The sequence below is a fragment of the Mauremys reevesii genome, linkage group 5, assembly GCF_016161935.1.
Source record: "Mauremys reevesii isolate NIE-2019 linkage group 5, ASM1616193v1, whole genome shotgun sequence".
Lineage (NCBI taxonomy): Eukaryota > Metazoa > Chordata > Testudines > Geoemydidae > Mauremys > Mauremys reevesii.
Window position 1 is genome coordinate 125,396,628 of NC_052627.1, and position 22,648 is coordinate 125,419,275.

The 22,648-nt window shown below is 47.8% G+C and overlaps 1 protein-coding gene across 3 annotated transcripts in view; it reads left to right on the plus strand.

Annotated features, from left to right (window-relative positions):
• The first annotated feature begins 379 nt into the window (after positions 1–379).
• Positions 380–22,648, plus strand: part of SMYD1 (SET and MYND domain containing 1) — a 51,533-nt gene continuing 29,264 nt past the window's right edge. For all 3 annotated transcript variants that reach the window (XM_039541754.1, XM_039541753.1, XM_039541755.1), the window contains exons 1-4: positions 380–516; positions 14,113–14,289; positions 18,821–19,034; positions 21,478–21,608. In XM_039541754.1, coding sequence (XP_039397688.1) covers positions 380–516; positions 14,113–14,289; positions 18,821–19,034; positions 21,478–21,608 — 659 coding nt within the window. The remainder of the gene's footprint in view (positions 517–14,112; positions 14,290–18,820; positions 19,035–21,477; positions 21,609–22,648) is intronic.

Below are 22,648 nucleotides of genomic sequence, written 5' to 3' on the forward strand. Positions count from 1 at the left end.
TTCTAAAAATACCCTCCTAAAGAAAATAGGTGCTCTTTCCAATGGGAGAGGGTTAATTAGACGCTGTGGCCATAACCTATACAAATGCTTTCAGCTTGGGAAATAATTCCAACGTGTTTTTCAGACGGGCTTATCCTAATGAAGCAAACAGTGCCGGTCACGCGGGACCAGCCCCTTTGATTTCTGGGCTTAGAACTATATGAAGTAAAAAGCTCCCCCCACAAGTGGAAAATGGTACAGCCTCATGTAGATGGGTGTGATGGGGACCATCTATTTCTAGGATTGGTCCTGTGGCAACCCAAAGGTGCTGAAAAAGCAGGAGTGACAAGGGACCTAGCTCACAGTGGGACACCTGCGTTGCAAGCCTGGTTTCCCTGACATGACACCAGGGGAAATGGAGATGGTGGAAGTGTTCACTTCGGAAGGCAAAGGCAGGGGGTTGAAGGCAGCCAAGGAATTCTGGGCTGGGGATGTCATCTTCGCGGAGCCAGCCTACGCTGCGGTAGTTTTTGACAGGTAAGAGAGAAGTTATTACACAGCAAAAAACCAATCTGTGCTGCTTGTGAAGCCCAATCTGGCTGCAGTCGGCGAAGGCTTCATTAGAGTCTGGATAATATCAAGAAAGGCTCAGAATCGCAGTCAGCAGCGCTCCACTGAGAGTCATTCTGTGGAGCTGCAGGTCACAGCGGCTGTCCTCTTGCTAGGACGGGATAGTCAGTCTGCTTGCCTGTTTTAAATACAGTGCAACCTGCTTCTGGGACATGATCTTGGAAGGTGCTCAGCGCTTTCAGCTTCCATTGAGAGCAGAGGGAGTGGAGGGAGCTCAGCGCCTCTCAAAATTGGGCCCCAGCAAATTATTCAAGTGAATTGCAGTGTTCAAGCTGCGATTCCAGTTACAATGAACCTCTAACTGACTTTGCTATAGGAGGCTTCCACTATATGATGCGGGTACAATATGCCATTATGCTTTGTTTTCACATATAACCCCTTTGACTATATACATAGAGAGGGCACTAATGCTGAAAGTCAGTAGATACATTCATGCCACTGATAGTTTGTAATAATTTGAGATTCTTTCATCCTGTGCCCCTTTATAACCAGTTACCCCCAAACAAATGGCCTAATACATAGAACTTGGCAGCAGTGTTGTACTTGCCAGTGGATGAATTAATGGGCTGGGCTGGTGCAATCATCTTTGAGAGGAAAGATTGGATTTCTGTAACTTTCTTGCGATATTGACGAAACCCGAAAGTGACTCCTGATGAAGACGCATTTTCCAGTTATGTTACTTGTCGTGAGCTTCTTACTTTTACATGAATAATATTTGATCAATTTCTCTTGTGGATGTGGATGTTGAGGGCTAGATCTGCAAAGGGATTTAGGCACCTAACTGCCATATTAGGCACCTAAGTCCAAAATTTAGATCCTCAAAACCCCTGTTCAGATGCTACCTCCCCCTGTAGATGCCAATTTTTGCTGTTAAAATCCCTTAGGCACCTACATTCCCACCAATGGGCATGCACAAAGCTTCCTGATTCCTGGTGCCAAGTGTCTAGCTCAGGGGTCAGCAACCTTTCAGAAGTGGTGTGCCGAGTCTTCATTTATTCACTTTAATTTAAGGTTTCACGTGCTGGTACTACTTTTTAGTATTTTTTAGAAGGTCTCTCTCTATGTCTATATATTATATAACTAAACTAGTGTTGTATTGTAAAATAAACAAGGTTTTCAAAATGTTTAAGAAGCTTCATTTAAAATTAAATTAAAATGTTGATCTTATGCCGCCGGCCCGCAGCTGGTCTGGGGTTCTGTTCAACTAAGCCGGCAGCAGGTTGGGCAGGGCCTGCAGCTGGGATCCCGGCTGGCAAGGGTCCAGCAGCCGGGACCCCAGACCGACAGTGGGCTGAGTGGCTCAGCCCACTGCCATTCAGGGGTTTCAGCTGCCGGCTCCTGCCAGCCGGGATCCCAGCTGCCGGACCCGCTCAGCCCACATACAGTGGGTACCTACCTTCTCCCTGGTTCTGGCCCATTCTCTTCCTCTCTCTGCACTGAGCTGAGGGTGGGAGTGCTCTGAGCACAGGGCTGGGGGTGAAGGGTCTGGCCAGGAGCTAGAATGAGGGAGGGGGCTCAGGGTTGGGGCAGGAGATTTGGGTGTGGGGCACTTACCTGGGCAGCTCCCATTTGGTGCGAGGGGTGCAGGTGGGAATGGGTATGTGTGTGTGTGTGCGCAGGAGCTCCCGTTTGGTGCTCAGGGTGGGGTGGGGAAGTGGGGGTGCAAGAGTCAGGATGTGGGGATGCATGGGGTGTGGGGCTGGTATGTGGGGGGTGCAAGAGTCAGGGCAGAGGGCTGGGGGGCATGGGAGGGGGGTGCAGGTGTCAGGGCAGGGGGGGCTGGGTATGTGTGGGGGTACCAGAGTCAGAGCAGGGGTAGTGGGGGTGTGTGTGAAGGAGTCAAGCAGAAGGGGATGGGTGTATATGAGCGGGGTACAGGGTTCAGGGCAGAGGCCTGGGGGGTATGCAGGGCTGCGGGGCTCAGGGCAGAGGACTGTGTGTGTGTGTAGCGGGAGATCAGGGCAGAGGGCTGGGTATATGTGAGGTGGGGTCAGGGCTCAGGGCAGAGAGATGGTAGTTGAATTATGCCTAAATACCACAATGGGTAGTGCTATATAAATGCCAAAATCGATTAGACTAACAGACTATGGGCTCAATGCTGCTGCGACTAGGCCAGATTCTGCCTCCCCTTACATTGGCCCTGATCCAGATCCCATCAAAGTTACTAGGGGTCTTTCCATTGACTTCAGTGGGCGTTGGGCCAGGCCCATTGAGTAACTTACTCTGCAATTAGTCCCACTGGAATCAATGGCTCTATTTGTGAAACAGGTAGTACTCACTAAGAGTAGGGGTGGCAGTACCTGGCAGTACCTGTTGAACTCAGTGGAAAAATGGAAGCAAGATCAGGACTAAGAGGTGATTTTATAGTGATTTGTTCCTAAGCTTGGTCGTTTAATGCCAGCTAATCATTCTGGCCAAAGCTGAACTAGGCTGGGTCTCAAGGGTCCCTATAATGAACTTTTTTTTTTTTTAAATGAGCAGCAGGCTAATTAAAATACCACCGGAAGGATGTTTTGTCTCAGGCAGAGACAGAAGTAGCTTGCACAGAATGTTCTAACCATATCTTTAAAATAAAATGGTTTTATTTAGTTAGGGTTTTTTTTTTAAATATGTTCATAGTAAAGGGACACAGCCCATTGAGACTAGTCTTAAAGATTGTAGCTGCCATTCAGACTCATCTAGAAATGGATCGTTATGATTATGCACCATTCTTGGAGAACTGTTCTTACGAGCCAGTTATGCTCATGTTAAAGGCGTAGATATTCTTCAGATGGATCTTTGCGTACAGATCCTTATCTCTATGATGAGCCCCTTTGACTGCAATGGAGCTACTCCACTTTACACCAGCTGAGATCAGGCCCTTAGATTGTTTTCTTTGACAAGAAAAGGCTGCTTGGTCTCTTGCAGCTAAGGATCTCAAAGTGCTTCACAAGCCCTCATTAATCCACACAGGGCCCTGTCAAGGTAGGTATTATCCTATCAGTGCTCCACCTATTCTACACTGCTTTATCTACTGAACACAGTAAGCCACATCCCCACGTGGTATAAATTGCCATAACCTATGTCTATGAACACCAGCTGGGGATTGGGACCAATATACGGAGTTTTGCAGGCTTACACGTGGAAGCAGTGTGTAAGGCACCTGTATAAAAGTCTGTGTCTACACTAGATTATTTTTCTTAACATTTCCTACCCTTGCTGCTACCAGTTCAGCTCCCCCTGTGCTAGTGGGGTGCTATGGGCTAGTGTAAACAGGCTACCTGCTTTGCCACCATGTCATCTTCCAGGTAAGGCCCGTGCCTGGGAGTGTGAATTGCCAGTGAAAGTCCTGTTAAAAGAAACTTTCCATTTTCTCCACCGCCCCCCACCTCTTTTTTATTTTTTGAAAAATGATCCTTGGAAAATGTCAATTATTATTGGGACTCCACCCGCCAAGTTGTTTTCAGTGTAAACAGAGCATAGTAATCCCTAGCCATACACCAGTATATTTATAGTCAGACTCCGGGGGCAGCTGTTTCAAAGCCTTGCAGGTTTTGAAATAATACAGTTTAAAAAAAAATCAGTTCTATAAATAATTCCAACATTGCCCCCCTCGCCTCAAAAATGTTATCTGGACAGAATAGCTTATACTGCCTGCAGCAAGGGACTAGATGTTATGTTTGCAATGGGATGGATTTCCTATCCTAACAGACCTTTTCCTTCCCGAACTTCTATCAACAGAACAACAATCCATCTAGGCTGGCATGCTGTTTCTAAAAGTATTTCAGAGCAAAGGGGGCCTCTGTATGATGCACCAAACTGTGCTACATTATACCAAGGAAAGACATTTTTCCCTAACCCCAGCTGGTGAGCAGTTCACCCCCTTGTTATTTGTATTACAGTACTGCTGAGAGGTCCCAGCTGAGCCCAGAGCTCCATTGTGAGGCGATGGGCAGACGCATAGTCAGTGATACTACTTCACTGCTCCAAAGAGTTTACAATCTAAATAGACCTGGCAGAAAAAGGAAGTGTTGTTATTCCCCTGTTACAGAAGGGGAGCTGAATCAAGCCACAGAGAATTAAGCAGTTTGTGTAAATTCAGGTCTAACTGGCTCACTTTAAGTAGTTGTTGCTCCGGTGGCTGTCATTGGGTCCTTAGAGCATATCAGTAAAGTTCAGCCCTCAGCTACATACATGTGACTGCTCCCAACTGGTTGACTAGGTTTGTATAAACGAAGGATAATAGAGCCGCATGAGTTCAAAATTCCTCTTGCATTTTCCATAAGACCTGGGCTGCTGCTTCACCTCCTGTCTTTAAAACCTCATGTGGTTTTGTTGTGCAATGTTTGAAAGGCTGCTGTGCTCCTCCCCGAGGTGGCTGCTTTTCAGAGATGAGTGAAATGCTCCCTATCCATGCTGCATGTCAGTTTTGCTTTGGAATCCTTCTACACAGGGATACTATGAATGTCAGATCAAAACCTTTACTTTCTTCCTGCTCTCATGGGGGGGAAAAAACCCCAACAGCCTTAGGTCAGTGGTTCTTCCGCGACACATCCTCCGGAAAGCCTTCCTTTGCTTTGACGGGTACATTTTTTTACAAACCCTTTTCAGCTGCTGTCTACCTGTGTGCAGCAAGAAGGCTCCCCTTAACGACGGTGCAGAGGACCCCTCCATTCCCAGGCATTATCTCTCTCCTTGCCTTGTACAGTACACTTGTGTGTTTTTATCAGTCCTGTGGCTCTTTGCTGCCTTACAAGGAGAGTAATCTCTGCTGCACCTTTCTGCCCCCATGACTTGACAGCTGATAGAACACAGCCTTGCATTTCTGACCAGCACCCAGTTCTGCCATTTGACTCAAGAGAGCGGGCCACTGCTCCTGCTATTAGCACGGAACCTGCTGGCCAGCCTGCCTCTTGTTGGCATTCCTGCATGCCTGATCGTTGTCATCCTGCAAGCCACTGTTTAACGTGGGACTTTACACTCTGCCTATAATCTTGTTTGCAATTGTCGCTTAATAAAACTCTGTTTGCTTGTGTTGCAAAACCTAGAGTGGAGGGAGCAAGGCGTATGTTGTTAGCAGCACAGGTAGCAATGCTAGACGAATTACAGCTGTGCTGGCCTTTCCATTGTAAGTAGAGAGGAAGGATGGCTGTGTGGTTAGGGCACTGGATAAGGCCTCTAAAGCTCTGGGTTGAAGTCCCAGCTCTAGCACAGACCTCCCATGCATGGCCTCTCAGAATTGGTAACACAACTCCCACCTTTTCATGCTCTCTGTATGTGTATATAGATCTCCTCAATATATGTTCCATTCTAAGCATCTGAAGAAGTGGGCTGTAACCCACGAAAGCTTATGCTGAAATAAATGTGTTAGTCTCTAAGGTGCCTGTTCTTTTTGCGGATACAGACTAACACGGCTGCTACTCTGAAACCTCCCATGCATAGTTGCTCTCAGCCTCAGTTTCCCATTTGCAAAAGGTGGGTGATAATCATAGGATTGGAAGGGACCTGGAGAGGTCATCTAGTCCAGTCCCCTGCACTCATGGCAGGGCTAATAAATAACGCTTCCTTTGCCTGTCTTGTCTATTTGCTCTTTGGAGCAAGGATTCTCCCTTCTAGGTGCATCACAGTGCCTACCTAGCTCCATCATGCATTGCTTGTGGCCTTTGGCTGGTAGGTTAGACATGGTTACGCTTATTTGGATTCTCTTGCACTCAATAAGACACGCTTAGACTTATCTACGCCCACTTACCATGGTTAAGGGTGTGTTTCCACAGCAAAAGCTGTGCACGGGCTAGCCCGCCTGAACTAGTTTGAACCCAGCTAGTACAGGTGACAACAGCATTGAAGTAGGCTCAGTGTGAGCTTCAATGTGAGAAGTACAAGCCCAACATGACCTGTCAGTACATACTCAGTTTGCTAGCCGAGGCTGTGCTGTATTCATTGCCTTTGTTACCAGTGCTAACCGGATTCAAACCAGCTCAGGCAGGCTAGCCTGTGCACATAGACATAGCCTAAGTTTCCAGTTCATTCATGGTATAACTCTGTGTCGGAGACTGGGGTGGAAGGGTCCTGAAGGTTCTGTGGCTTATGGCAGAGGAGAGAAATGGCTTCCCCTTTTTTTCCAAACAAAGCAAGTGACCAGGAGAGGCAGCTATACGGATGAAAGTTGTAGTTAGGTGCGTTATGGGTGGGCTTCTGCCTCCCTCTGAAGTATCTGACATTGGGCACTATCAAAGAAAGGATGTCAGATTAAACAGACCCTTGACCTATTGTGCTATTGGCACTTCCCATGTGTTTTATGAGAGTCACAAATGAAGCCTTTATGTGCTTAGAGAGGAAAGTCTAAATCTCACCCTTTGACGTGTAATCGGTAAGCTAGTAAACTACAGAGCCAGCTGGCTGCACCTGTTGTGTCCTCTGGATAGAAATGTCCCTTGCATTTCAAATGAACTTTCTGGGGACAGCTGGTTCTTCTGAGAAACCTGCCATTGCCAGCCAGTCTGCATGAAGGAGGAAGGTGTTCTAAAGAGTAAACACAAGGTTATAAACCCCTCTTGAAATGTGTGGCACATAAGCGAGAGAAGTTACTCGTTACCTTTTAGGTTTAATAGTAGGCTGGTGATGAGCGTATGAAGACACCAGTGACAAGTTCTAAATTGCTAACCTTTGAATTTTGCAAGTGCACGTGATTCATTACTAACATCCTCTGATGATTGTTAATGCTAGTCTCCTGGCTGCATTTGGCTAATATTACAATCTGCCACCTAAAATCCTACCTGCGTTCACTAATTTAGCATTTTTTCAGAATTCTTCTTTATTTCCTGGCCTCAGCTATGGTTTAATGTTGCTTGTATACTGTTAGACAGCTAACACATTGGATCCCAGAGGTGGCTGCACTTCAGTGATAGGTAAACAGATTCCTGTGTGTATATATGGTTTTATTCAGGAGAAAGCAAAGCTAGCTCCTTTTTTAGGGCCTGATCTTGTTGCCATTGAACCAATGGACAAACTTCCAGTGATTTCACTGGGAGCACAGTCAAGTCAGTATGAGACAACATTTCAATCATTACATATATAGGACCTGATCCTGCAAATCCTTACCATGAGTAGTACTTGTGATGCTGGCGGACCAGGTGCCAGCTCATGATGAAGCTCCTGGTTAAGTCACTTGTGTGTTAGTATAGATCAAAGTGATTGTTAAATGTAGAAGAGTGCATTTGTGTTTAAACTTCATGAAAACTAATGGGATGTTAGTTGCATTATATTCACTTATCTGTATCCTGTTATACTATAATAGCAAACATTTACTTTGTGCCTATCCCATAACTAAATAACCCATCAAACAGGAAGAGGCCTTGTGGAATGCAAATGAAGAACTTTAACAGAAAAGTGCTAATTTCAAAGCAAGAAGTCATTGTGTGCAACGATCGGAGGTCAAAGACTTTAAATGAGTTCTTCACTCTCTGTCATCAAAGGAAAAGCCCATGTGGGTAGTGACCCTGTCAGCTCGTTTCCTGTGAGAAGACACTATAAGTATGGATTCAAGGCAGGATCTCTGGACTGTTTGGACTCTTACAGAGAAATGTACTTGATGCAAAGCAGAGATCCCCACAGATAATCAGCGTACCTGAAAGACATTTGGGAAACTGGCAGTTTATTACATCACTGCCACCATTTGAAATTACAAACCATGATTCACCTGTGCATATAGTTTACCTGCTTTAACCTCTCAATAATTCTCACTAGCTTAGCTAATAAACCTTTAGTTAGTTTCCTATAGAATTGGCTGCCAGCGTTGTCTTTGGTGTAAGATCTGGAGTACCAATTGATCTAGGGTAAGTGACCGGTCTCTTGGGACTGGGAGCAGCCTGATGTGGTGTGATTTTTGGTGTAAGTGACCTTTTATCACAAAGTCCAGTTTGTCAGGGTGGCAAGATAGACTGGAGAGTCTAAGGACTCTGTGACTCCATGGTAAGACTGGTACAGTGATCCAAGAGTTCACCTTTGTTACTGGCTTGGGGAAATCTAATTATGAAACAAACCTTCAGCTTGGGGTGTCTGCCCTGTTTTCTGACAGTCTGCCCGGAGGTAGGCACTCACAGTTGTGAACCACGCCAGACAGCATGACAGTACTGCCTCATGCAAATAGTCCAGCTGGAGTCAATGGGGCCACGGGCCACTATTGGGATTAAAAACCATTCCCATGTGCTGTAGTTGTCTGTGCACACAGACCAAGCACACACTTTCCATCTGAATTATCTTTATTTTGCATTAAGGGAATAACTAAAACAAGAGACAACAAAATTAAAGACTTCATGGGAGAGCACAGAGAGTGTTTCCTGTGTAGCAGGCTGCATCTGAACGCCCAATGGCAGCTACCCCTGCAGCTGTGTGTATGTGGAGGGGCGTCTTCTCTCCGTTTAAAGGTGCACTACACAAAAAAGTAATAATGGAGACAAGTTCATTAATCATAACATGAGTTTGAAGATCAGGCCCCTAGTGCATAAAGTTTATAAAGCATTTGGGAATGAAAAAATCTGTGTCGGTGGAACTTGTTTAACTGACTTTCATCATATTATCAGTTTTTTAAACAGCACCATATCAGCAGTGCAGTTAAGCCTTTTCTAGACTGGCGGCCTGCGTAGATTTCAGTCATTAGTTGCCAGCCATTGAAGTACCTGCTACCAGCCTTTGGGATGGAATGTGGCAGCTGTTTAACAGTGTACAGGCAACACTAAACAACAGCTGAGGGCAGAGAATACAGACAAATTCTATGAAAGTGCAAAACTCCTGAACGCAGGTAGATTTTAGGTCGACACAGTAATATTAGCCAAATGTAGCCAGGACACCAGTATTAATGACCAAAACAGGGTGTTAGTAATGAATCAAGTGCTAGTTTAACCCCCAGTGTAGACAGACCAGGCTGCTGTTTGCACTAGTAGAGCTTACTTTGGTTTTGAGCAGGAGTAATCTCATCTGTGCAAACAGAGGTACGGCTACACGTGTGGTTGTAATCAGGGCAATATCCCCAGTCTAAAATCAAAGACCTAAATCAATGATGGGTATGAACCACTGGAAAGCAGCCCTGTGTATTGAAGATGGGACACTTGGGGATTCCCTTATACAGGAGTCAATTTAGGTTCTGAACTCCCCTGTGTATGAACCAAACTGTCTAAGGCACTTATATGGTAGAATGAGAGCACCTCACAACCTTTACTATCTTTATTTATCCTCACAACACCCCTTTGATGTAGGGCACCACACCCGCAGCTCCCCTACTATTGTTATTTGGCTAGCTAGATCAAAACTAGCTCAGGCATGTCTATGTGTGCTCTGATTACAGTGCAGACCTCTCCTTAGGGTACGTCTACACTGCAGCCAGGGCAGTGAATAGCAACTTGGATACAGGTACACACACTTCTTTAATCTAGTAGCTCACTGAAAGTAGCAGTGAGGACACAGCAGTAAGAACTGCTGACCCACCCGCCCTTCTCCTCCAGGCATGTGCTCGCTTGTGCAGCTCACGCTGCAGCATCCTCACTACTATTTTTAGCAAGCTAGCGAGATGAAAGCTAGCGCAGGTAACTGCACATCACGCACCCGGCTGCAGCGTAGATGTACCCTAGAAGCTAGATGATTTACCCAGGGTCACGCAGGGAGTCTGTGGCAGGACAGAGAAATGAACCCACGTCTCTAAAGTCCCAGGCTAGGACCTGAACCACTGGATCCTTCCTCCAACTGTCCCTAAGCTTGTGTTCAATGTCTATTTCTACGTATTGTCAGCACCATGGCAGAGAGGACATTCCTGTTTTACCCACTTGCTGCCGTACCCACTTTACATTACAGACTTTTTTTTTAATTAGTGCTTTAATATTTTAAATTCCTGCCAGACACAGGGTGATCTGCAGTAAAAAAGTGCATTTGTTTTTCCTATTCCCACACCATAAATTATATGCTATGTTTCAGGTGGAAGAGTTGATAAGGTTTCTATGACATTTTCCTTATTTCCCAATCCGAACTGTGTTCTGGAAACTTTCAGGCTCCTAATATTTCTTTAGGCAGAGGATCATGTCTGCAATGCATCCTAACAGTCACAAACCTGTTTTTCTGGGAGTTAGACAGGCTCTTAGAGCAAAGAAAAATGATGCAGTAAACAATAGCCAGGTAGATGGCGGGAGCTATAATTGTGACCAGGAATAGTTGCAGAGAGAAGTTGGTAAATGCTTTGTAAACAATGGTAGTCAGTCGTGTGGTAACAAGCAGTACTGTTCCCATGGATTGTCCTAAGTGTGCACTTTACTCGGACAGGCCCCTATTCAGCAAGGTACATGAGCTAACTTTAAGCATATGAGGGGCCCCTTTGATTTCTGTGAGACAGCTTACATACCTAGCTGGTGAAGCAGAGCTGTAGCCATCCATTAGAAGGCAGTGGTGCATGCCAACACTAGCCATCTTGTTACAAATCTCTCCAGGTGATTTATTGCTATCCAGTGCTCTTGCCATGCCTCTATGGTGGTGGGTAGGTTACGGGTGGTTTATGCCCTAGGCAAATTCTCTGTGGTTATGTCCCGGAGAAATCCTAGGTCTCTCTCTCTCTCTCTCTCTCTCTCTTTCACACACACACACACCCTTCTCAGCCCTTCCAGTAGAGTTGCTACCTGTACAGGTTTTTCCCAGAATTGTCCCCTTTTTTGAGGTAGCTCTCAGAAATCAGTAAGGGTGCTCAGTAAACACGGTCCTATTTTATGGTCTCAGGATCACCCCAGATGTCCCCTTTTTTGTACCTCAGAGGTGATCACGTCTTAATTTGTGCCAGGGCTGAGCCCTGGCACCTCTAGGCTTGGCACTTCATAGTCAGTTACGAAAGAAAAAAAGATTGCATGAGCTCTGGCACCTCTTTCATTATAAATTAAGGACCGGTGGTGGAAACCCTAAACTCTCAATGAAAATGGGAGGTAGAAACTGGTATCCCCAAGGGGGTGCCCAAAATCAGGACCCTCCCAAGTAATGTGGAAGATGGAACAGCTCTGGCTGGGGCCTTTGGGGACCATCTTGTGGAGAGCAAGCCAGGGTGTCCCATGATGTGTATCGCTGGGGTGTGTGAAGGTGGCAGAAATGTCCCAGTGGACAAAGCAAGCACTCCTGTCTGTCAAGATGGATTTGCTAGCAGCAGCCCCTTATGGGAGATGTGAAGAATCAGAGTAATCACTCATGAATTTCTTGGCTGAGGGAGGGTGAGTCAGTGGGGAGGGAGGAAGGAGAGGGAATAAGGGAGAAAAAATAAGTGTCGGGGGTGGGGACTGCCTGGGGCAGCACTCCTAGGTTTTAAACCTCAGCTTGGCAGCTATTCATTTGACACACAGGGAAAAAAACTCACATTGGTGAGTGTCTTTACCTGCTTCATGGGAGAGGAGTTCTTGCCTCCCGCCTCCCACTCCTCTTTGCTCCCAGTGCACTGAGGGATTTAGGCCTGCCTGTCCCACCCCTGCCATTGCATGGGGGAGAGAGGGGGCGAAAATTAATGCTTCTCTCTCACCTGTGAGAAATGTCCCCCGTGGAGCCACAGAGGGCTTGTCAGCTGGACTCTCACGCAGGTTTGAACTCAGTGTAATCTGTTGAATTCAGAGGAGTTACTCTCAAGTTACACCAGTGTAAAGAGGTCAGGATCAGGTCCTCCGCACTGAGTGTGGCAGTTTTTTTCTGGTTCTGTTGAGTGACAGACTCACTAAAACAATGAGGAGTTCTTGTGGCACCTTAGAGACTAACCAATTTATTTGGGCATAAGCTTTCGTGGGCTATAACCAAAGTGAGTTATAGCCCACAAAAGCTTATGCCCAACTAAATTGGTTAGTCTCTAAAGGTGCCACAAGGACTCCTCATTGTTTTTGCTGATACAGACGAATACTGCTACCCCTCTAAATACTCACTAAATGAATTTTTAGGGCAAATTCTCAGTGGACAGGCAGCTAATGTTTTAACAAGGGCCTATGGGAAAAACGGTGTCCCTTTAGCAACGATGATACGAACCAGGAGTGCATATGCTAGAGACAGGAAGCTTGGCAGACTGGGGAATGCATCCATTTGTTCCCTCTTTTAAACAAAAAAGCTCTCTCATCCTTATAGCCCAGGAAAGAGTCAACAGCACTTGGCAAAGACATTGATATTAACTGCACTTTGCTTGAAATGTTTATCCTTCCTTCCCGCTAGGCATGTGGAATATATTGCTCAGCATTATTCAGTTTACTGGGTATGATGCCTCATGGGGTTGGTGTGATGGGTTTGGTCACAGAGACCCCCTTGGGACTGTCACCTGATGTGCTGAAGTTACCTCTGAGCTTGAAATTTCAAATTACCTGCCAGCTTGGGACTCCAGAACCCTGCCTTGTTGAGCCAGACACACTAGCCTGCTGCAACACAGACCCAGGGTCTGGGCCACGCTCCCAAAGCTGCAGACTTTAAAAACAGCTCAGCAGGTTACCTGTCTCCAGCACCCAGCCACCCAGCTCCCAATGGGATCCAAAACCCAAATAAATCCGTTTTACTCTGTATAAAGCTTATACAGGGTAAACTCATAAATCGTCTGCCCTCTAACACTGATAGAGAGATATGCACAGCTGTTTGCTCCCCCAGGTATTAATCACTTACTCTGGGTATATAACAAACAAAAGTGATTTTTATTAAGTATAAAAGTAGGATTTAAGTGGTTTCAAGTAATAACAGACAGAACAAAGTAAGTCACTAAGCAAAATAAAACAACACATGCAAGTCTAAGCCTAATACATTAAAAAGCTGATTACAGGTAATCTCACCCCTAGAGATGTTCCAATAAGCTTCTTTCACAGACTAGACACCTTCCTAATCTGGGCCTAATCCTTTCCCCTGGTACAGTACTTGTTAGTTCCAGCAGACATCTTAGGTGGTAAACAGGGGTATTCTCATGACTGGGATTCTTTGTCCCGCTCCACCCCCTTTTATAGTTTTGAAACAAGGCGGGAATCTTTTGTCTCTCCGGGTTCCCACCCCTCCTTCTAAATGGACACATGCCACTGTAAGCCCTCATTCTTCATTACCTCGGGCTGGCCCACAGATACACAGGAAAACTTGCAGGTAAATAAACCATTTACAACCAGTTGTCCTAGTCAATATGAGCCATCAAGATTCTAAACCACCATTAATGGCCCACACTTTGCATAATTACAATAGGACCTCAGAGTTATACTTCATATTTCTAGTTTCACATACAAGAATGATATATTCATACAAATAGGATGAATATATTCAGTAGGTTATAAGCTTCGTAATGAGCCCTTACAAGAGACTTTTGCATAAAGCATATTCCAGTTACCTCATATTCACACTCATAAGCACATTTCCATAAAACATATGGATGCAAAGTCACAGTTGGGACCTAGGCTACGCTCCCTGGGAACGTCTCCATGGAGCCTGGGGCCAGCTGGGAAGTCTGGATCGGGATCCGATGGACTTTTCCTGGGTGCTGACTGCCGTCTCCTTTTGTCTTTTTAGCCTTACTCATCTGGTCTGCCACACCTGCTTTAAAAGGCAGGAGAAGCTCCACCGTTGTGGTCAGTGTAAGTTTGCCCACTACTGTGATCGAACCTGCCAGAAGGACGCCTGGCTGAACCACAAACATGAATGCTCTGCCATCAAGGCGCATGGGAAGGCGCCCAACGAAAACATCAGGTGAGCGGGCGAGGGGGATGATTTTGGTTTGGTTCCTGAGGAGGCCTGAAAAATGTAGGCTTGAGGAGGGGGTTCTCTTCTGTGCTCGCTCCTCTCCACCCCTCTCTACCTGTCGCTTTCCCTTAAGGTAGGAAAAAAGTGGAAGTGCAGTGGTCTCCAACCTTTTTACGCCCAAGATCACTTTTTGAATTTAAGGGCAACCCAGGATCTACCCTGCCCGTTCCCTGAGGCCCCACCTCTTCCCTGAAGCCCCACCCCATTCACTCCATCCCCCCCTCTGTCCCTCGCTCACTTTCACCAGGCTGGGGCAGTGGGTTGGGGTTCAGAAGGGGATGCAGGCTCTGGGCAGGGGCCAAGGGGTTCACAGTGTGGGAGGGGGCTCCGGGCAGAGCCTGGGGCCAGGAGTTGGGGTGCAGGAGGGGGTGAGGGGTGCAAACCCTGGGAGGGAGTTTGGGTGCAGGAGGAGTCTCTGGGCTGGGGCAGTGTTAGGGTGAAGGAGGGGGTACAGGGTGTGGGCTCTGGGAGGGAGCTCAGGGCTGAGGCAGGGCTTGGGGTGCTGGAGGTGGTTCAGGGTGCAGGAGGGGGTATGGGGTGCTGGCTTCAAGAGGGAGCTCAGGGCTGAGGTGCAGCCTCCTGCCGGGCAGCACTTATCTCTGGCAGCTCCCAGGTGGCAATGCAGCAAGACTAAGGCAGGCTCCCTGCCCGCCTTGACCCCATGCTGCTCCCGGAAGGGGCCAACATGCCCCTGCAATCCCTGGGTGGGCAGGGGGCACGTGGCTCCGCACGCTTCCCCTCTCTGCAGACTCCACCTCTGCAGCTCCCATTGGCCACAGTTTCCTGTTCCCAGCCAATGGGAGCTGCGGGGGCAGTGCTTGCAGCCAGGACAGCGCATGCAGACCCCTGTCCCCCAGGGCTGTGGGGGCATGCTGGCCACTTCCGTGAGCAGTGTGGGGCCAGGGCAGGCAGGGAGCCTGCCTTAGCAGCAGTGGTCAGCCCCACTGCACCACCAGCGATCGCGATTGACGGGAGAGTGTAACGGCATGTAGACTAACCCGGCGGCGTCTCCTGCTGGTCATCTCGGGGAATTAGCTTCCAGCCTCCAGAGCACCCCCTGTTGGATGGTGTCATGCTACCGCTGGCCCCCTGTGTCCCTCCTGGACCCTGGGTGACCCTTTCACTGGGTGCTGCCCCCTGGCAGTACCCCGACTGTTTCTCCACGTCTCCCCACTCAGGGGAACCCCCACCCACTACCCCCACCTCATCTCACCTCAGTCATAGGCTACTGCCAGTCACCAACTCACCCCCCAGGCCCTGGGGCAGACTGCAGCGTAAGCCACTCACCATAGGCAAGGTTGAGTCTGGACCTGTTGCCTCTTCTTATTGCTAGGCTCCCCCTTTGCAACCCCAGTGCTTGTCTTAGGCCCTCAGCTAGGCCCGCAGCCTGGGGGCTTTCCAGGCAGGAGCTCCCCAGCTCCTCTAGCCTTCCCCCAGCCCTGCTCCACTCCCCAGCAGCCAGGCCCTTCTCTCTCTACAGGCAGAGAGAGAGTGTTTGGGTTCTGGCTCACAGCCTCTTATAGGGGCCAGCTGGGCCTGATTGGGGCATGGCCCCAGCTGTTACTGCCTTCCCCAATCAGCCCAGGCTTTGCTTCACAGCCCCAGCCCTCTCCCGGGGCTGGCTTTAACCCTTCCAGGGCTGGAGCGGGTGACCGCTCCGCTACAGAGAGTCTCTAGGATTGACCAGTCGATCGCGATCGACCGGTCGGTGACCATTGCTCTAGTGTATGGAATCAGAACTGCTCACTTGTGTGACTTAGATTCTGCACTGGAAAGAGCAATAGGGGATTCCCTTTTAGCTCAGGTGGTAGGAGCCTGTGCTTCTTGGAGCAGGCAGATTATTTGTATTGTGCTAGCGCCCAGAAGCCCTTATCCTGGACCAGAACCATTGTGCTAGGCGCTGTACAAACGTTAGACTGTCCCTGCCCCAGGAGACTTACAGTCTCCATCCCTGCTGTCTCTGGGAAGGTCTGAAAGGCTGTGGCATGCAGCTTGGTGAGGATCATTGGTGGCTAAAGGTCCATCTACAATACACAGTGGAGGAGAATGCAACACAAAGAAAGAGTCAGGTTCCTTCCTCTCTCAAACCATTTCCTCACTCGTCCCTAGAAGCAGCTGAGCCCTCAGAGCTGCACATGGCTGAGTGTGCTTTGCATTGCATCACGCCGTACTGACTGTGCACAGTGTGTCAGGCGGCAGGCAAGGGCCTCCAGGGAAAGGAGACAGAAGGGATTTCTGAAGGGGCTCTGGGAAGGGGTTATGCTCTGTGCACTGCATCACCAAGAGGGATAGGATGGGGAGAGTCCCTTTTCTCTCTTCCCTTTGCTGTGACCAGGGCCGGCTCCAGGCACCAGCGAAGGAAGCAGGTGTCTGGGGCGGCCAATAGAAAGGGGCAGCACTCCATCCATTATTGGGGTGGCACGTCCGGGTCTTTGGCGGCAATTCGGCGGCACTCCTTCACTCCCTCTCTTCCTCTTTGGCGGCACTTCGGCGCCAGCTCAATCGGGTTTTTCTTTCTTTTTTTTCCTTCGCTGCTTGGGGCGGCAAAAAAACTGGAGCCAGCCCTGGCTGTGATTCTCAGTTCTTGGCCTGCCACCTACACTGCCCACCTGCCATTTGCTGTCGCGGATGTTTGAATTCAGCACGCAAACATGTTGGGCCTTACAGGGTGTCTCGGGTAACGTAATGCTGTAGCATAACCCACTCATTCGAGGAGGATATGAGTTGTTACAGCCCCCAGCTTGGGTGCTGGGCTCTAGCCAGGGGTGAAAGTAACTTACAGGACTTACCGGTACTGCCGGAATCCTAAGGGGGCGTGGCCTCATCCGGAAGAGGCGTGGCCTCAACTGGAAGAGGGAGGGCTTCTCAAGATTTAAAGGCCCTGGTGCACCAGCTGTGGCTGGGAACCCCAGGGCCTTGAAATCAACCCACGGCTCCCAGCTGAAGAGGTGGCTGGGAGCCCCCGGGGCTCAGGGGCAAATTAAAGGGCTGTGCTGTGTATGCTTCCAGCCCTGTATAAATAATGCAGCAGAGGAGAGGAAAATCCATTCATTGCTTGGGAAGCTACTGAATGTTTGGAGTTGTGGGGACAGACAGCTTAGAGCAGTGAAGAGAGCTGGGAATAGCTTTGGCCTTTCACTTGCCCTCTCCAAATAAATAGGGGAATCTGCTGGTAACCCTAAGGAAGGTATGTCTAAAAGCCGTTCCTTCCAACAGCAAAGTTGACAGCTCTCGCCATCCAGAAAATAACAAACATTTCTGCAGTGAAGCAAGTTAATCTCCCCTTAAAATAAGAAGTTAAAAGGCAGGTTGGCTTTCGCTAGGACATGGAATTGCCACCTGCTTTCCCTGGGTTTAGTCTGTCGAGTTCCTTCACTTATCAGGCTAGCTATTAATAGCCTCTGTATAAAAATACCCCTTTGTGATACATGAGACTGAAAGGTATTATTAGCTAGTGGCAAACATGGCTCCAGGGGCTAGCAATCACTCAGACGGCGCTGGCATTGGAGTGTTTGTTGCCAACCACCAGTGTGGGTGTTCAGCCTGCAGGACAAGCAGAGGAAGGATGGAGACCTCATTTTAAAGTGGCGTTAACAGTCGCACTGTGCACATCGTCCACCCACAGGGCCTGTGGAGCTCAGGGTGCATTATCCTTCAATGGCTCCACTCCACAGGGGGATCCCCTTCATGGGGGTCCACTGGGCAGCCACTAGGTCTGGGAGCTCTGCCAGGGGTGGTGCTGGAGTCCCAGAGGATACACATAGAGTGGAGTGGAGAGTGGGTGTGTGGGGTGAGTGGAGAGTGGGTGAATAAGATGGTGCCATTTCTCAGCTCAATAACTCTCTAGAGGAAGGATTGACTAGTGGTTAGAGTGATGGCTGGAGACCTAGGTTCAATCCTCCGCTTTGCCATGGACTTTCTCTGTGATCTTGGACAAGACACTTAGTCTATTTCAGTTCCACATCTGTAAAATGAGGGTAGTAGCACCCACTCCCTGCCCTTGGAGGATGTATACATTAAAGAGTGTGAGGTGCTCAGATACCCAGCGATGAGAGCCAGGTAAGCACTGTAACTAGAGCCACAAGTTGATACATTTTGTACCATGTTTTAAAAATGAAAAAATTACCGAACTCCCTGGTTTTAGAGTTTCGTGCTTTACTTTCCACGACTAGAGAGAGGACACGAACAACAGAAAATTCTCGTCACTTTTCTCCTTTAAGACTCTGCATTGTTTTCCTTCGGTGCTTTGACGGGCATGTTCAGTTGTATTGGTAGCTACCTGCAAAGGGAGCCAGGAGCCATTGATTGAACTAATTCCAGATGAGAAATTCATCAAGGCCAAATCCCACCCCTACTTTGCCCTAGTGCAGTGTGATGGCCTCCATTCGGTCCCTGCCACCTTGCTGGGCCTGGGTTTGATTGTCTGTGAATTGCACTAGCACACTGGAGTTTCCTAACACGCTTCTGTATTGGCCAGGCTGGCAGCCCGCATCATGTGGAGGATAGAGAGAGAGGGAGGTGGCCTTACGGAAGGCTGCTTGGTCTCCATCGACGACTTGCAGAACCACGTGGAGAACTTCGGAGAAGAGGAGAAGAAAGAGCTGAGAGCCGACGTGGAGAGTTTCCTCAACTTCTGGCCCCCCCAGAGCCAGCAGTTTGGCATGCAGTACATCTCTCATATATTTGGAGTGGTATGTCAGCCTCCTGGGAGAACAAAGCGAGAGCTATTTATAATGCCCAAGGACGAGGGCTATGCTGAGTTCACAAAGAAGGCTGAAAATGAGCCTTCTGCCACTGACTCCTGTAGCCAATTAGTTCATTTTATCATCCATTTATCATTGTGCTATATGGCGTTATGGTCAAGGCATATGCTGTTGCATATATAATCAATGTATGCTAAATAGATTTAAGTTGCAGGATTATAGAAGTATAAGATTGACAAGTATTTAGGAGTGATGAGTGTGTATTAGATACATGAGTAAAGCATGGCTGGAATGCAAGCCTACAGGCTGAGGCCTGTAAGATCTTTGCTTAGACAAACTAGGCCATAGACTTGACATGAGTGGATGACGTAGGAATAACGCTATGTCAGTAAGGCCACAAGACTACTGAAAAAGATGTGCCAATAGTTAGCATTATGGAAACCTAGATTGCAATAAACTGCAAGCTGTTGTCCAAGATCATGAGACGCCTGATTGTAAAATCATGGAATGTCCTGTCCTGACTGCAGGGTACATGTTGTGTGTAGCTGCTATGAGAATAAGAGGAACTAAGAAACAACCTATGTAAAATGGGTCACCCCAGTATTCACAGGGTGTGGATGTACAAATAAGGAAAAGAGGTTTGAAAACCTCATGCATATGCATAAGGTAGGTGTGGTCAGAACAACACTTCCCAGTAAAGTAGCTTGCACTTTTCACTAGAGGCTCTCCCGACCCTTTACAAACAGTGAGGAAAAACGAGGAGTCCTTGTGGCACCGTAGAGACTAACTAATTTATTTAGGCATAAGTTTTCTTAGGCTAAAACCCACTTCATCAGATGCATAGAATGAAAAATACAGGAAGCAGTATATATATTACCGCACATGAAAAGATGAGAGTTGCCTTACCAAGTGGGGGGGTCAGTGCTAACGAGGCCAATTCAATCAAGGTGGAAGTGGCCTATTCTCAACAGTTGACGAGAAGGGGTGAATGTCAACAGAGGGAAAAGGAGGAGGAGACAGAAGGGGGTGGGGTGGCAGCAGAGCGGGGGTGGGAAAAGGCGGGGTGGGGTGAGGATGGAGCAGGGGCAAGAAGAGGCGGGGTGGGGGTGGGGTAGGGACAGGAAGAGGTGGGGCAGGGTGGGGCCTTGGGGGAAGGAGTGGAGTGGGGGCAGGGCCTGGGGCAGAGCAGGGGTCGAGCTCCCCCAGGGAAATGAGAAAGTTGGCGCCTGTGGGCCGCAGTGAACCAGTTATGGCTCTGATTCTCTGCCTGTCCCCGGTACTGGTGAGAGTCGACATGAGGATGCTGTAACATAAACAGTCCCAAAGATCCATCACCAGCTGAGGATAGATGGACAGAGTGTGCTCCAGTGATTCCTTCTCCCTGCCCCAGGGGCCAATGGGAGGATTGCATAGGAATTGGCTATGCTGACGCTCAGCCTGCTGGGGGAATCCCCAGCTAGGGGGATGCAGCCAGTCTCCGCTCCCTCTGTGCTGCTCCAGCAGAGGGAACCTGTCCAATGGGTCAGTGGCAGGAATAACAGAATCCAGACTCCCTCTCACCTCTGCTAACTGCTAGACTACACTCTGCTGGTCCTTGGCTGGAGGATAGGATCAGGGAGGCCAGGAAAGGAAATAAAACAGATAGTAGTTGAGTGAATTATTATTGAACAGTTCATTTGACGGATTTCCCCTCATTTTCTGTCTGTGCATTGTCTTAGAACAGCCTATGTTTTTTGTTACTGAAATTAGTCACTGAATAATGACTGCAAATCATTCTCAGTTTGTCGATCATTTGGGAGTTGCCTGGATGTGGTAGGCGAAAGTCATTACGAACTGGGTTATTTTTATTTGGATACAGAGGTCAAGTGACATTGTTGTGTTCTCAGATTGGGTGAGTGTAGCCTGTAGAATTAGGCTGATCCAGGTACTCTCACAAGTCTGGAATTTGCTTCCTGTGGCTGTTCTGCACAAACTGCTTAACAGTCCCTTTTCCCACGTGACTCGTTTGCTGGAATATTTGCAGAACGTGAACACAAAAGGGGCTTGGACACACTCAAAGCAACAGCATTTACAAATGGGAATAAATATTAGCAGACAGTATTTTGCAGTGTTTGCTTTAGATCATGCAGTCTGTCTGCTAGAGTTCTGCATTGAGAACTTTCTCGTGCTTTGTCCAGGCTAAAGGAAGCTGTTTCTAGCACTCCCTGTGTGTATCTCTCCCTTGTTCCCAAAATTTGAAGGCCACACCCCTATGCCTGGAGCACAGAAAATACACATTTTATGAAGAATCAGTGAAAAATATTCCAAAATCTAGGGTGCTACTGGGGCTCATTTAAGTCAATGGCAAAATACCTGTTGAATTCAATAGGGCCAAGATTTCATCATTATTCTCCTCCCCTAATACTTTTTTTGCCTATGTTTTGGGGGCTAGATAAACTGCAATGGCTTCACCCTGAGTGACCAAAGGGGTCTGCAAGCTGTCGGCGTGGGCGTCTTCCCCAATCTCTGCCTGGTGAACCATGACTGCTGGCCTAACTGCACTGTCATATTCAACAACGGCAAGTGAGTACGTTTCCATTCCAAGGGGCAGGGGGAGACGTTAGCCCCAGTGCATGACTCATTTTCCAGATTTGGTCCCAAGCCTCACGTTGTGCACTTTGGGAAAATCCCTTGGTTTCCTCTTTTTCTGGCTTGTTTGTGGAAAACAAAATATTAGACACAGGAAAGCCAGACCCCTTCGTGGTGAGCTGCAGGGCTGCTGCTTTTTCTGTCTTTTGTTGTTGTTGTTGTTGTTGTTTTTTGGTGCACAAAACAAATACGCAAAAGACACCTGGAAGGCCTGGTCCAAACCATTGAAGCCATTGTTTCAATTGATTTTAGTGTGCTTTGGATCAGGCCCATAACACTCAAATGGAGTAAAATACTAACAAGACGTATCGGTTACACTTTATATTAAGGTTCCACTTATAAATAATTTACAGTGAATGGATGCTTATGGTAAAGCAATTGTTATCAGAGTCCAGGTCAATAGGTTGCTTATAACTGTGGCTTGTAACCACATATAATACCTTGAGGAGTTTATAACCATCTATAACACAAAATACTCATGTGTCTGACATGCTTATAATACCTAGCAATCATTTATTAACCCTTCATAAACCATTTATAAATGGAACCTTAATATCAATTGTGACTGATGTATGTGAACGGAGACCCTCATGTAAATATGGTGCCGAGCACCCACAATTCCTCCTGGGGTCACCTAAAAATAATAGCTGAGACTGAAAGGGATTGTGCAAGTTCCAGTGGAAAACACAGCACCGGTTGGACAGGGCTGGTAGGTTGCCAGCTGCCAGAACATTTGTCCAGCCAAGTCAATGGGAGGAGTGCGTGTATGTTCAGCACCTCTTGGGATCATGCCCGCAGATTTTAACATACAAGGAAGGCCAGATCCTCAGCGGGTGTGAATGGGCATTGCTCCATTGACTGACATTGACCTATGCTGAGTTACACTAGCTGGGGATCTGGCACACAGCGTATAAATCCGAGCAAAACTGCTGTCACTTTAATTAAAATAAGAAACCCTCAGAATGGCTGTATCG